Below are 14,199 nucleotides of genomic sequence, written 5' to 3'. Positions count from 1 at the left end.
GATCCTGCTTTAGGCAGGGGACTAGACTAGATGACCTGCTAAGGTCCCTTCCAGGCCTAGAATTCTGTGATTCTGTGATTCTCTGTTCTGTTCCATCTCTCTAAGGCAGACAGGATAATGGACTAGAGGGACCTTTGCTCTGACTCAGTATGACTGTTCTTATGTGAAGCACCTGAGTCATATTTCAGTCTCAGACTGTGTCTATATTAGCAATTGAGCAAGAAAACTTTTGTCAAAGGTGCAAAAAAAAAAAAACCCCAAAAGACGAAAGCTTTTGTCACATAAGTGCCATGGTGAATGGTGTATTTTTGGCAGGACTGCTTTCCTGCTGACAACACAAACACGTTGCTGGTTGAAGTATTTCATCACATCTCTTTCATTTTGCAATTATAAATCTAATTTGTATGCCAGAGGCTGATAGTGTATATGCTGTTTTAATGGGTAATAAGTGGCTTGTGAATTCTTTCCTTCTCTGTATTCCCTAGCATGATGTCTATTGGGAATACCCATTTGAAGTATTTCTCTGTTTAATGCAATAGATCCGAATCCGGGATCCAAACCAGGGTGGCAAAGATATAACAGAAGAGATAATGTCTGGAGGAGGCAGCAGGAACCCTACACCTCCCACTCTGAGACCCACATCTACACCTACTCCTCCTCAGGTAATAAGATGGTGAGCTCTGGTGATGTTAGCTTTTTATTATTAATATTGGCTCAACTTTGCTGTTAGCTATAGCCACTTACTGTATTTTCACTACACACTAGCTGCATCATCATCTCGAATATCTGAATAGTCCATTCATAAATAGACCATTTTAGAGATATCGTTAGTCAGTTTTTGGTAGTATTTGACAAGTGTGTTGCCCATATTCAGAACAGAGTTGCTGTTCTAGACTTTCTAGCCAGCTTTTGCATGGTATGCTCAGGAGATGTTTCAAGTATTGTTATACTAAATGCTTTTTTTCTAAAAGAAAGTTCAACTACAGCTTCATGGGGTAGCCTTGTTTGTTTTTGCAAAAAGAATGAGGAGTCCTGTGACATCTAAAAGACTAACAGTTTTATTTGTGCATAAGATTTTATGGGCTGGAGTCAATTTTTCAGATGCACTTTGCATCTTCAGTTCGATAAATATATACAAAGATGGGAGAGTGCTATGCGGAGGACCAATGTTAACAAGGCCAATTCAGTCAGGGTGGATGTGGACCATTCCCAATAGTTGATAAGATGGTGAGGATACCAAGAGGGTGAAAAATTACTTTTTATAGTGGGCTAGCTATTCCCAGTCTGTATTCAGACCCAGTTTGATAATGTCAAGTTTGCCTAGGAATTCAACTCTATGGTTTCATGCTGCAGTCTGGTTTTGAATTTTTTTGCTCAAGTAGGGCAACTTTCAGGTCCATTACTAGGTGTCCAGACAAGTAGAAGTGGTCTCTTACTAGTTTTTGAATGTTACCATTTTAGATGTTGGATTTATGTCTGTTTATTCTTCTACATAGAGACCATCTGCTTTTCACACTGAACTCAGCAGAGACACATGGCTGACGCATGATGGCGTATATCATGTTAGTAGATATGGAAGTGAGTGAGTCTCTGGTAGTATGCTTGGATGTGGTTACGTCTTATAGACTACGTCTATACTAGGGAAAACTTCGAAATGGCTGATAGAAATAAGGGGATTTTGATGTTTGTAGGGTCCTTTTGAAAAGGACTCCTGTGTAGACGAGCCATGCACGAGTGAAACATGGCACTTTTGAAGTGCCACGGCTGGCTGCTTGCTAATGAGGCACTGAATATTCATTTCTGCACCTCATTAATATTCTCTGATTTCGCCATTAGCAAGACCATTTCGAAGTTTTCCCTAGTGTAGATGTAGCCATGATGGTGTCACTAGGGTAGATGTGTGGACAGAATTATAGTGGGTTTTGCTGCTGAGATTGTTTCTTGGGTTTGCGTTTCTGTTGTGTGGTGGTGAGAATTTGTTTCAGGTTAGGGGCCTGTCTGTAAGTATGGATGAAATTCAATAAGGATGAATGCAAAGTACTTCACTTTAGGGGGAACAATCAGTTTCACACATACAAAATGGGAAGTGACTCCCGAGGAAGGAGTACTGCAGGGGTCATAGTGGACTACAAGCTAAATATGAGTCAACAGTGAGATGCTGTTGCAAAAAACCCAAACATGATTCTGGGATGCATTTACAGGAGTGTTGTGATTGAGGCATTAGAGGTAATTCTTCCACTGTACTCTGCACTGATTAGGCCTCAACTTGAGTAATGTGTCCAGTTCTGGGCTGCACATTTTAGGAAGGATGTGGAAAAATTGGAAAGAGTCCAGAGGAAAGCAAATAAAATGATTAAAGGTCTAGAAAATATGACCTGTGAGAGAAGATTAAAGGAATTGTGTTAGTTTAGTTTGGAAAAGAAAAGACTGAAGGGGACATGATAGCAGCTTTTAAGTGCTTAAAAAAGGGTGTTACAAGGAGGAGGGGAAAAAATTATTCTCTGTAGCCTTTGAAAATAGGACAAGAATCAATGAGGTTAAAAAACAGCAAGGAAGATTTAGATTGGACATTGGGACCGTGTCTACACTAGCATCCCCCTTTCAAAAAGGGGATGCTAGTGAGACACATTGGGATATGCTAATGAGGTGCTGCCATGAATATGCAGCACTTAATTAGCATGATGGCAGCTGCAGCACTTTGAAAGTGCTGTTTTTGATCGCTTGTAGCTCGTCTACACGGGGTCCTTTTTGAAAGGACCCTGAATATGTCAAAATCCCCTTATTCCTGTAACCAAATAGGAATAAGGGGATTTCAATGTGTGCATGGTCCTTTTGAAGAGGACCTCATGTAGACGAGCCACACGCAATCGAAAGCAGCACTGTCAAAGTGCTGTGGCCATCATTATGCTAATGAGGTGCTGCATATTATGTATAATGAGGTGGCCCCTTTCAAGAGGGGCTGCTAGTGTAGACATAGCTTTGGAAAATTTTCTTAACTGTTATGGTGGTTGATTACTGAAATAAATTGCCTAGAGTGGTTGTAGAATTTGCATCATTAGAGATGTTGAAGAACAAGTTAGATAAATATCTAAGAGGGCTGTATAGATGGTGCTTGGTCCTGCCAAGAGGGCAGGGAACTGGATTTAGTGACCTCTTGAAGTTTCTTCCAGTTCTAGTATTCTGTGATTCTATGGATTGATTTGCCTCTCACAATTTGTGAGAGTGAGGGGTTGTCATCTAGGATACATTGTTAGATCCTTGGTGATGTGTTGGAGTGATTTTAGCTGGTGGCTGTTGATAAAGACGAGTGGCATTCTGGTGTTTTATGTGTTGGGTCTTTCCAGTAGTAGGTGACTTCTTCGTACCTCCTTGGCTCTGTTAATCTGTTTCATCGCTTCCTGAGATGGGTGTTGTAATTTTAAGAGTGCTTGATAGAGATCCTGTAGGTGTTTGTCTGTATCTGAGGAATTGGTGCAAATGCAGTTGTATCTTAGGGCGTGGCTGTAAACAATGAATCATGTGATGTGTTCTGGATTAAAGCTGGACATGTATAGATAAGTATAATGGTCAGTATGTTTCTAGTATAGGGTGATGTTTATGAGGCCGTTATTTGCGCCATACTGTCCAGATTGTGTCTCTCTTGTGTGGACTGATCAAGTCTGAAGTTGATGTTTGCGTGGCAGTTGTTGGAATCCTGGTGGAGTTCTTCAAGGACCTCCTTTCTCATGCGTCCATATGATGAAGATATCATCAATGTAGGGAAAGAAGAGGAGGAGCAAGTGGGGACGAGAGCAGAGGGAAGTATTGTTCTAGCTCAAACATAAAAATATGGGGCCTGATGGTATTCACCTGAGGTTAGTGAAAGAATTAGCTGAAGAAATCTTGGTGCAACTGGCAAAAATAATAGCAAATTCATGAATGCGGGGGGTGATCATGAAATGCTAACATAGTGCATGTCTTTGAAAAGAGAAGACTTAGGAGTCTACACACCAATGAACCTGATTTTGATACCTGGAAAGTGAAGACATAAACTGTATTGTTCCTGGGTTGACCAAGAACAAGTCATGCCAAAGCAGCTTGATTTCCTTCTGTGACAGTGTCAGGGGTTCAGTGGATAAAGGTAATGCAGTGGACATAGTATATCTGGACTTCAGCAAGGTATTTTAACACACTCCTATGTGATGTTCTGATAAGTAAGCTGGACAAATATGGACTTGGCAGAACTGCCGTTAAGTGGATACATAATTAGTTAAACAACCCCAAAAATGAGTAGTTTTGTAATGATGTGAGATTGCAGGGAGGTTCCACAGGGATCTGTTCTAGATTTTGTTGGGTTTAACATCTTTGTTGATGAGCTGGGTGTAGGAATTGGGAGCATACTGATAAAGTTGCACATGAACAATGCAAGGATGGATGAGTACCAACACTGAAGGATAGCACCAAGATTCATAGCTGAATTGGAGAATTGAGTTAGAAATAGCAAAATTAAAATTCAGTAAGGACAAATGTAAGATATTACTTTTAGGAAGGAAAAACCAAATGCACACGTTAGAAATGAGGGAGGGAGGGGAATAAATGGCTTAGCAGCAGTACTTGTAAGAAGGATCTGGAAGTTGTAGCGGAGCTCAACCTCACCATGATTCAGCAATGGTATGATGTTGCAAAAATCCCCTGCAATTTTAGGATGCTGTGATGGGATTCATTTTGAAGCACTTGGGCTACGTCTACACGTGCCCCAAACTTTGAAATGGCCACGCAAATGGCCATTTCAAAGTTTACTAATGAAGCGCTGAAATGCATATTCAGCACTTCATTAGCATGCGGGCGGCAGCGGCGCTTCGAAATTGACGTGGCTTGCCGTCGCACGTCTCATCTAGATGGGGCTCCTTTTCGAAAGGACCCTGCCTGCTTCGAAGTCCCCTTATTCCCATGAGCTCATGGGAATAAGGGGACTTCGAAGTAGACGGGGTCCTTTTGAAAAGGAGCCCCGTCTGGATGAGACGTGCGGCAACGAGACGTGCGGCGTCAAGCCGCGTCAATTTCGAAGCGCCGCTGCCGCCCGCATGCTAATGAAGCGCTGAATATGCATTTCAGCGCTTCATTAGTAAACTTCGAAATGGCCATTTGTGTGGCCATTTCGAAGTTTGGGGCACATGTAGACACGGCCTTGGAGAGAAAGGTGATCAGAAACAGATAACATGAATTACCCAAGGCAAAGGGCAACCTGACCAACCTGATTGCCTTCTGTGATGAGATAACTGGCTCTGCAGATATGTGGAAAACAGAGGACATGATATACCATGGCTTTTGCAAGGTTTTTGGTGTTGTCTTCCACAGTATACTTGCCAAGAACCTAAAGAAGCACGGTTTGGTTGAATGGACTATAAGATGGATGGAAAGTTGGCTGTCTTGTCAGGCTCAATGGATAGTGATTGATTTCTCTGTCTCATTGGCAGCCAGTATCAGGCAGAGAGCCCTAAGCATTAGTCCTCAGGCCACTTTTGTTGCATGTCTTCATTAATGATCTGAAAGATGGGATGGATTGCACCCTCAGCAAGTTTGCAGATAACACAAAAGTGGGAGGAGAGGTAGATATGCTAGAGGGCAGGGATAGGATCCAGAGTGACTAGACATATTGGAGGATTCAGCCAAAAGAAATCTGATGAGGTTCAACAAAGTAAAGTGCACTTAGGATGGAAAAATCCCATGCACTGCTGCAGACTGGGGACCGAATGGCTAAGCAGCAGTTCTGCAGAAGATGACCTGGTGATTAAAGTAAAAGAGAAGCTGTCTGTGAGTCAACAGTGTGCCCTTATTTCCAAGGAGCCTAAGGGCATAGTGGGCTGCATTAGTAGGCGTATTGCCAGCAGATTGAGGAAAGTGATCATCCCCTTCTTTTTGGCACTGGTGAGACCATATCTGGAGTATTGAACATAAGAACATAAGAATGGCCATACTGGGTCAGACCAAAGGTCCATCCAGCCCAGTATCCCATCTGCCGACAGTGGCCAATGCCAGATGCCCCAGAGAAGGACAACAGAAGACAATGATCAAGTGATTTATCTCCTGCCATCCATCTCCTGCCCCTGTACTGAAGGCTAGGGCACCATACTTTACCCCTGGCTAAAAGCCATTTATGGACCTAACCTGCAAAAATTTATCGAGCTCTTTTTTAAACCCTAATAGAGTCCCGGCCTTCACAGCCTCCTCCGTCAAGGAGTTCCACAGGTTGACTGTGCGCTGTGTGAAGAAAAATTTCCTTGTATTAGTTTTGAACCTACTACCCATCAATTTCATTTGGTGTCCCCTAGTTCTTGTATTATGGGAAAAGGTAAATAATTTTTCTCTATTCCCTTTCTCCACACCATTCATGATTTTATATACCTCTATCATATCACCCCTCAATTGCCTCTTTTCCAGACTGAAAAGTCCCAGTCTCTCTAGCCTCTCCCCACATGGGACCCGTTCCAAACCCCTAACCATCTTAGTCGCCCTTTTCTGAACCTTTTCTAATGCCAATATATCTTTTTTGAGGTGAGGAGACCACATCTGCATGCAGTACTCAAGATGCGGGCGTACCATAGTTTTATATAGGGGAAGTATGATATCTTTTGTCTTATTATCTATCCCTTTTTTAATAATTCCTAACATCCTATTTGCTTTACTAACTGCCGCTGCACACTGCGTGGATGTCTTCAGAGAACTATCCACTATAACTCCAAGATCCCTTTCCTGAGCTGTCGTAGCTAAATTTGACCCCATCATGTTGTACGTGTAATTTGGGTTATTTTTTCCAATGTGCATTACCTTACACTTACCCACATTAAATTTCATTTGCCATTTTGCTGCCCAGTCACTCAGTTTGCTGAGATCTTTTGGTAGTTCTTCACAATCCCTTTTGGTTTTGACTGTCCTGAACAACTTGGTGTCATCTGCAAACTTTGCCACCTCACTGCTTACCTCATTTTCTAGATCATTGATGAACAAGTTGAACAGGATCGGTCCCAGATTGTATCCAGTTTTGCCCCCTCCCCACTACGGAAAGGATGTGGGGTCCAACAAAGTGCAATGAAAAGTATTAGAGGGCTGGGGTGCATGACTTATGAGGCAAGACGGAGATAACTGGGCTTATTTAGTCTGCAGAAGAGAGGTATGAGGGGGTATTTGATAGCAGCCTTCAACTACCTAAAGAGGGGCTCCAGACAGGATGGGGCTGGGCTATTCTTAGTGGTGGCAGATCCACAGAATGTGGGAGGTCTAGTTTGGATATTAGGAAAAAATTATTTCACTGTGAGAGTGGAGAGGTGCTGGAATGGGTTACCTAGGGTGGAGGTGGAATCTCCATCCTGAGACGTTTTGACTTGACAAAGCCCTGGACTGGAATGATTTAATTGGGGTCGGCCCTACTTGTAGAAGGGGGTTGGACTAAGTGACTGCCTGCTGTCTCTTCCAACCCTAATCTTTTATAATTCTATTGTTTTAGACACAAAAGATCCTGTATGTTGGGAAGGGTTAGGCTAGATGACCATTGTGATTTCTTCTAAGGTTCTGTGATTATATTCCGTGCAAGAAAATCTTAATTTTTAATATCACACTTAAGCAAATATAAAGCAGGGAAATGTTCAAATAGCACATTTATATTGAATTATTGTGTGCTGTGAGATACGTGATTGAGAATATACTTCCATTGTGATTGAGCTAACTTTCGTTTTGGAGCCTTTACAGAAGGACTTCCTGATTCCTGAGTGTATGTGTTTTCAGGCTTAAAATTACACTTCTTTGTTAACCAAGGGGAAAAGTATAAATACTCAAACCTGACCATTCTCGCAGCTCTCCTCTTTTCATTTCACCAATAAAAAATCAGCCATACAGCTCTTCTCTCTTGTTTCTCCCTACCTCAACCTCGTAAATAACCCACTACCAGTGAGTAAACATTGCGTTGCTTTGATGTCCAGGGCTTGCTACATTCAGCTCTGAAGCCCAGTCGCAAGTGATTGGTTAGACCATGGGTTCCCACGCCCCCTAGCCCCATCATTCACCCCACCCCAAAAAAGAACCTGTACTGTTGTTACCTCCTACCAGGGTTTTTTCTAGGGCACCGGTATCTGCACCACCATTTTTGAACTGCTCTGAGCCTTGAATGCATCTCATTAAGGAGCTGGTATGTGGCTTGGGGTTCCTGCTGCTCCCTTGCTTCTGGCTCTCGGCATCGTGGTGTGCTGAAGCAAGGGACTCAACTGAATTGTTTTAACGGCAGGCCAGTTAATTGCATCCTCCTTACTTCAGCATGCCAGGTCGCTGTGAGTAGCCACTACTGTTTTATGTGGGCAACCTAGTGCAGCTGCTATAAAAAGCAGGTGGCAGGCAAAGACTCGCGTAGAGCTCTCTCCTGCAAAGGTGAGTCAGTGTTGCTTTGCAGTTGGGTGGAGGGAGGGGAGGAGGATGGGGTTAGATGGGGACCTGGGCATGCCTGGCTTGGGGGAGGGGACGGGGTAAGAGCAGGGGAGCTGGCGGTGCCTGGCTTTGGGGTTAGAGCAGGGCCTCGGGTGTTGGAGTTAGAGGGGGGCTGATGGTGTTTGGTTTTGGGAGAGGGCATTGATTTAGAGCTGGGAGGGGGGCTGGGGTGCCAGGGGGTGAAGCCTTGGGGTGATTTGGGGCTGTGGGGGGGTAAAGCCACATGGGGGTGAGCGGGGTTGTAAATTGGGGCTGCGGGTGGGGGGGTTAAGCCTAGGGGTAGGGGATTGGAGCTTGAATTCTGGTGCGGGGGGGTTGGACCTTGAGTTCCACCATCTTTTTTTCTCGAAACAAAGCACTACCTCCTGCAAAAGTGGAGGTAGTGCTGGCTTCCTGCAGCACAGGGGGAAGTCCTGCAGGTGCATGTCAGAGCTGGCATCTCAGGAATCATAGGGCTGGAAGGGACCTCAGGAGGACATCTAGTCCAGCCCCCTGCTTCAAGCAGGATAAACCCCGCCTAAGTCATCCCAGCCAGGACCCAGTCAAGCTGGGACTTAAAAACCTCAAGGGATGGAGAATCCACCACCTCTCCAGGTAATACACTCCAGTGCTTCACCGCCCCCCTGGTGAACCAGTTTTTCCTAATATCTAACCTACACCCCTCTCTCTTTAACTTCAGATCATTACTCCTTGTTCTGCCATCTGACACCACTTAGAACAGCTTCTAACCCTCTTCTTTAGAGCTCCCCTTCAGGAAGCTGAAGGCTGCTATTAAGTCACCCTTAAGTCTTCTCTTCTGAACACTAAACAAGCCCAAATTCCTCAGCCTCTCCTCATAGGTCTTGTGCTCCAGCCCCTTAATAATTTTTGTTGCCCTCTGCTGAACCTGCTCCAGCAAATCCACATCCTTTTTATACTGGGTGGCCCAAAACTGGACACAATATTCCAGATGTGACCTCACCAGTGCTGAATAGAGGGGAATAACTACTTGTCTAGATCTACATGAAATGCTCCTCCTAATGCACCCTAGTATGCTGTTTGTCTTTTTGGCTTCAAGGGCACACTGTTTACTCATATCCAGCCTTTCATCCACCATAACCGCTCTGTCCCTTTCCATCGTACTGCTGCTTAGCCAGTTGGTTCCCAGCCTATAACAATGCTTGGGATTCTTCTGCCCCAGGTGCAGGACTCTACACTTCTCTTTGTTGAACCGCATCAGGTTTCTTTTGGCTCATTCCTCCAATTTATCTAGCTCACTCTGGATTCTCTCTCCACCCTCCAGCATATCTGCCTCTCCCCCCTAGTTTTGTGTCATCCACAAGCTTGCTGAGGGTGCACTCCAGTCCCTCATCCAGGTCATTAATAAAGATGTTGAACAACACCGGCCCCAGAACCGAGCCTTGTGGCACTCTGCTTCAAACTGCCTTCCATCCAGATGTTGAGCCATTGACCACTACCCGTTGGGCCCAGCTGTCAAGCCAACTTTCTATCCATTTTACAGTCCAAGGATCCAGTACGTATTTCCGTAACTTATGGACAAGAATATTGTGGGAGACTGTATTGGACACTTTGCTGAAGTCAAGGTATATCACATCCACTGACTTCCCCACGTGCACAGAGCCTGTTACCTCGTCATAGAAGCTAATCAAATTGGTTAGGCTAATCAAATTGACTCTGGTGAATCCATGTTGGCAACTTTTGATCACTTTTCCCTCTACCAAGTGCTCCAAAATGGATTCCTTGAGGATCTCCTCCATTATTTTCCCAGGGATTGAGGTAAGCCTGACCGGTCTATAATTCCCTGGATTATTGTTCTTTCCTTTTTTAAAGATGGGCACTATATTTGCCTTTTTCCAGTCATCCAGTATCTCTCCCAATCTCCAAGAGTCTTCCAAGGTAATGGCCAAAGGTTCAGCAATGACCTCTGCCTATTCCCTCAGTACCCTCAGGTGCATTAAATCCAGACCCATGGATTTGTGTACATATAGTTTTTCTAAATAGCTCAGAACTTGTTCCTTTCCCACAGATGGCTGCCCTCCACCTTCCCATACTGCATTGTCTAGGACCGCTATGTGGAAATTGACTTTGTCCGTGAAGACTGAGGCAAAAAAAGTGTTGAGTACTTCAGCTTTTCCTACATCATCTGTCACTAGGTTACCTCCCTCATCCAAATGGCCCCACACCTTCTCTGATAACCCATTTATTGTTAAAATGCCTGTAGAAACCTTTCTTGTTACTCTTCACATCCCTTGCCAGCTGCAGTTCCAATTGTGCTTTCACGTTCCTGATTACTCCCCAGCATTCTCCAGCTGTATGTTTATACTCCTCCTTAGTCATCTGTCCACATTTCCATTTCTTTTATGCATCCTTTTTGAGTTTAAGCTGACTAAGGATTTCCCTGTTAAGCCACCCATTCCCACACCCAAATTGCTCATTCCCACCCCAGAGCCTGTACCTCCTGTCTCAACCCAATGAGAGTGAGTAATGGCCGGGGACAGCAAATGATGGGGAGAAGGGGAACGGAGAGTGCAGGGCCTAAGGAAAGGGGTGGGGCCTTGGGGCTCATCCTGACATTGTAAAAGTGATCTTGGGTGTAAAAAGATTGGAGACCAATGCTGTAAAATTTTTTTTATTTTCAAATTTGTTACCACAAAATGTGATTTTTTTTCTCTTTTGATGTGTAGGGGTACGTGTTTGATCAGTGGGGAGGCTGAAGAATGAAGTAGAAGGCAATGATACTCATGGGAGTTTTTGGGACTGTTCTATCGTGGGAGTAGGTAGCCACTCCTTGACAGTTTCTGGTGGTGGAGTACATATATGGCAGCAGACATCCGTATGTAATAACCATAGTAAATAAACTTTTGCGATAACTTACCAAAGTGATTTATGTCCGTTAAGTTTATTCTATTTAGGAAAATTATTTTTGTAGATTTTTGAATTAATATATTATGGCCATGATTAGGAAAAGGAAGTACGATGAAGGCTACGTTAAGTGTGACTTCACTGTCATGGAAAAAAGTGGGATCGATCATCCTTATTGTGTAGTATGCTGCACAGTCCTCAGCAGTGACACCTTGAGACCTAGTTGTCTTGAGTGTCACTTGACGAAGAACCACAACACTTTAACAGACAAACCAAAAGAGTTTTTTGCTGCTAAATTGAAACAAAAGAAGCTGGTCAGTATTGGAGCTTTTCCTCAAGCATCGATCAAAGTGGTAGAAGGATCTTATGAACTGTCATTACTCATCCCTAAAGCCAAGGAAGTGCGCAAGACCAGAGAAACTCTTGTGAAGCCTTACTTGTTGAAAGTAGCCGATATTATGCTTTGTGTCGAAAGCAAGAAAAAAATTTCACTTTCCAACAATTCCATGAAACATCTCGTCGATGACCTGGCGAAAGATACTAAACTTCAAGTTATGGAGGCACTGTTGACTTCTCCTTTTTTCACAATTCAGAGCGACAATGATACCACTGATGTAGCACAATGCTTGTCTACATTCGATTAATTAATAATGGAACTGTGAAAGAAGTGCTTTTTTCTAAGGAATTGATGACCACGTCAAAGGCTGCTGATGTTATACAAACGATTTCCAATTTTTTTTGAAGAACGTAGACTTGCATGATGAAAACTGGTTGGTGTATGTAGAGATAATCGTCCAGTGACGTTTGGCTCTCACTCTAGATTTTTGACATTGATGAAAGAAAATAATCCAGCCGTAACCACAGTTCACTGCTCCATACACAGACAAGTGTGGGCTGCTAAAACCCTTTCATATGGCCATCAAAGTTATCAGTTTTGTGAAGAGCAGCGCTTTAAATACGAGACCTTTTGCTGCTCTTTGCACGGATTTGGGAGTGGGTCATAAAACTCCTTTGTTTCACACAGAAGTACAATGGCTTTCCAAAGGGAACATGCTTTTGAGATTATTTGAACTTAAAGACGAAGTGGAAATTTTCCTCAAGCAACAGAAGAAAGAAGAGTTTAGATCATGCATTTATGGACCAAACATTTCAACTTTCACTGGCATACCTCGTGGATTTTTTTGAAGCTTAGAACAACTTCAGTTTGAAGCTGCAAGGAAACAGTGCTGCAAACATTACAGTGTACCATGATGCCATCAAAACATATACAGAAAAAAATCCAACTTTGGAAACATCGAACACAAGCTTGAATACCTAACTTTTCGTCTTTTGCAACATTTTCATCACTTGCTGAAAATGAAGGTTTCCGAGAACTTTGTAAAGAGGATCTGAAGAACAAACCATGTTTGATCTGGACTTCCTTGCTGACAAATTCATCTGCTATTTTCCAGACAACTTTTCTGGCAACCCCATTTATAAATTAGTATGCAATCCATTTGACACAGATATCGATTCATTGCTAGAAGTATTGCAAGAATAAGCAATCAAAATAAAACGTGATTCAACTGTGAAAGATAAGTTTGAAAACTCAAGCTTGGTGGAATTTTGGATTAAAATATTTCCCAGCATACTCAAAAGCAGGAGAAGTGCTATGTATTATCCTTCCGTTTCAACGTACCTCTGTGGAAAAAAAGCCTTTCAAGTTTAGTCACATTAAAAATGAAACAGAAATTGACTGGATGTTGAGAACGATTTGCGTTGCACACTTTCATCTTTCAAACCTAGGATTTCCTAACTTTCGAAGAAAATGCAGTATTATCCTTCACATTACATTTGTTTTGTTTCTGCTATTTCTGATGTTAAATTACATTTTTATTAAATTTTTGGGCCAAGAAAAACTATTTTTGCTTATTTTTAATTTTAAATAAAATTTTATACCAAGTTTGTGTGTTTATTTTAAATTTTAAATTCTGAATTGAATTTTTTGTTAAAAGTGGTTTGGTTGTTGATAAAGAAGAGCTGAGGGTGTGTGAAGGTGTCTCAAAAATCAAAAAAGGGGGCATAATGCTGAAAACTTTGGGAACCATTGTGGTAGACCAAAAAATCCCAGTAGCCCTAACTTGTATTTCTAGTCCACTTGGAGTTGTGTGCTTTGTACAGTTGAAAATTACTTCTCTTTCTTCCGCTGTTCTCTTCCTCGTATGTAATGGACAGCTCTGAAGTATAGGGAGGGGATGCCTCCCTACTCTCCTGCTAACATCAGTGCAGGGAAGGAAAGCTGATTACCTTTTGCTACTTACTTGAGTTCTCCTTGGCTGGCCAATTTATTGCCCACCCATATGTTCAACTAATTTCTCTCTCTCCAAGGAGGGAAATCTTTCAGTTTCCCTGCTTAGGAGTTGGCAGCCTGTCAGCAACTGTTCCTTCCTCCTGTTCCCTCTCTTGCTGCAACTTACACTGGCTGTCCCCACTATTGCCCCCACTCCCTGGCTGCTAAGACTAAGGGTTCTACCCACCCACGTGGTTTGTTTCTCAGATAGGCAAGCAGAGGGGATTGTGTTCACTGAAGCAACTATTGGAATCTTAACAGCAGTTAGCTGTGCTGCTGCTGCTTCTCCCCATATTATGCTGAATCCTCTTTCTGTCAGGAAATGTGAGCTGTCTGCATTAAACGAAGTACTTCTCCAGTTACGTTTATTAGAAGGTTGCAGGAGACTTTGACAATTGACAAAGTTCTATGGGAGCAGGAAGCCTTAAATTTAAGAGCCTAGTTCAGTGAATTCATTAGAAAGGCTCCCTTGACTTCAGTGAGCTTGGAAGCAGTGTTAAATGAGGCCTGTATGCAATTTTCCTTTTCCTCTTCTTTTAGCACCTTCCTTCTGT

The 14,199-nt window shown here is 43.0% G+C and overlaps 1 protein-coding gene across 16 annotated transcripts in view; it reads left to right on the top strand.

The window, feature by feature from the left end:
- EIF4G3 (eukaryotic translation initiation factor 4 gamma 3) overlaps positions 1-14,199 on the top strand; it is a 505,170-nt gene that overhangs the window by 202,421 nt on the left and 288,550 nt on the right. For all 16 annotated transcript variants that reach the window (XR_012642393.1, XM_074976024.1, XM_074976018.1 and 13 more), the window contains one exon: positions 540-662. Coding sequence is in view for 15 of the 16 variants with exons in the window: in XM_074976024.1 (XP_074832125.1) it covers positions 540-662 (123 nt within the window). In the remaining variant the exon portion in view is untranslated. The remainder of the gene's footprint in view (positions 1-539; positions 663-14,199) is intronic.

This window comes from Carettochelys insculpta, chromosome 23, assembly GCF_033958435.1.
Source record: "Carettochelys insculpta isolate YL-2023 chromosome 23, ASM3395843v1, whole genome shotgun sequence".
Lineage (NCBI taxonomy): Eukaryota > Metazoa > Chordata > Testudines > Carettochelyidae > Carettochelys > Carettochelys insculpta.
This window is presented reverse-complemented; position numbering and strand designations above follow the sequence as displayed.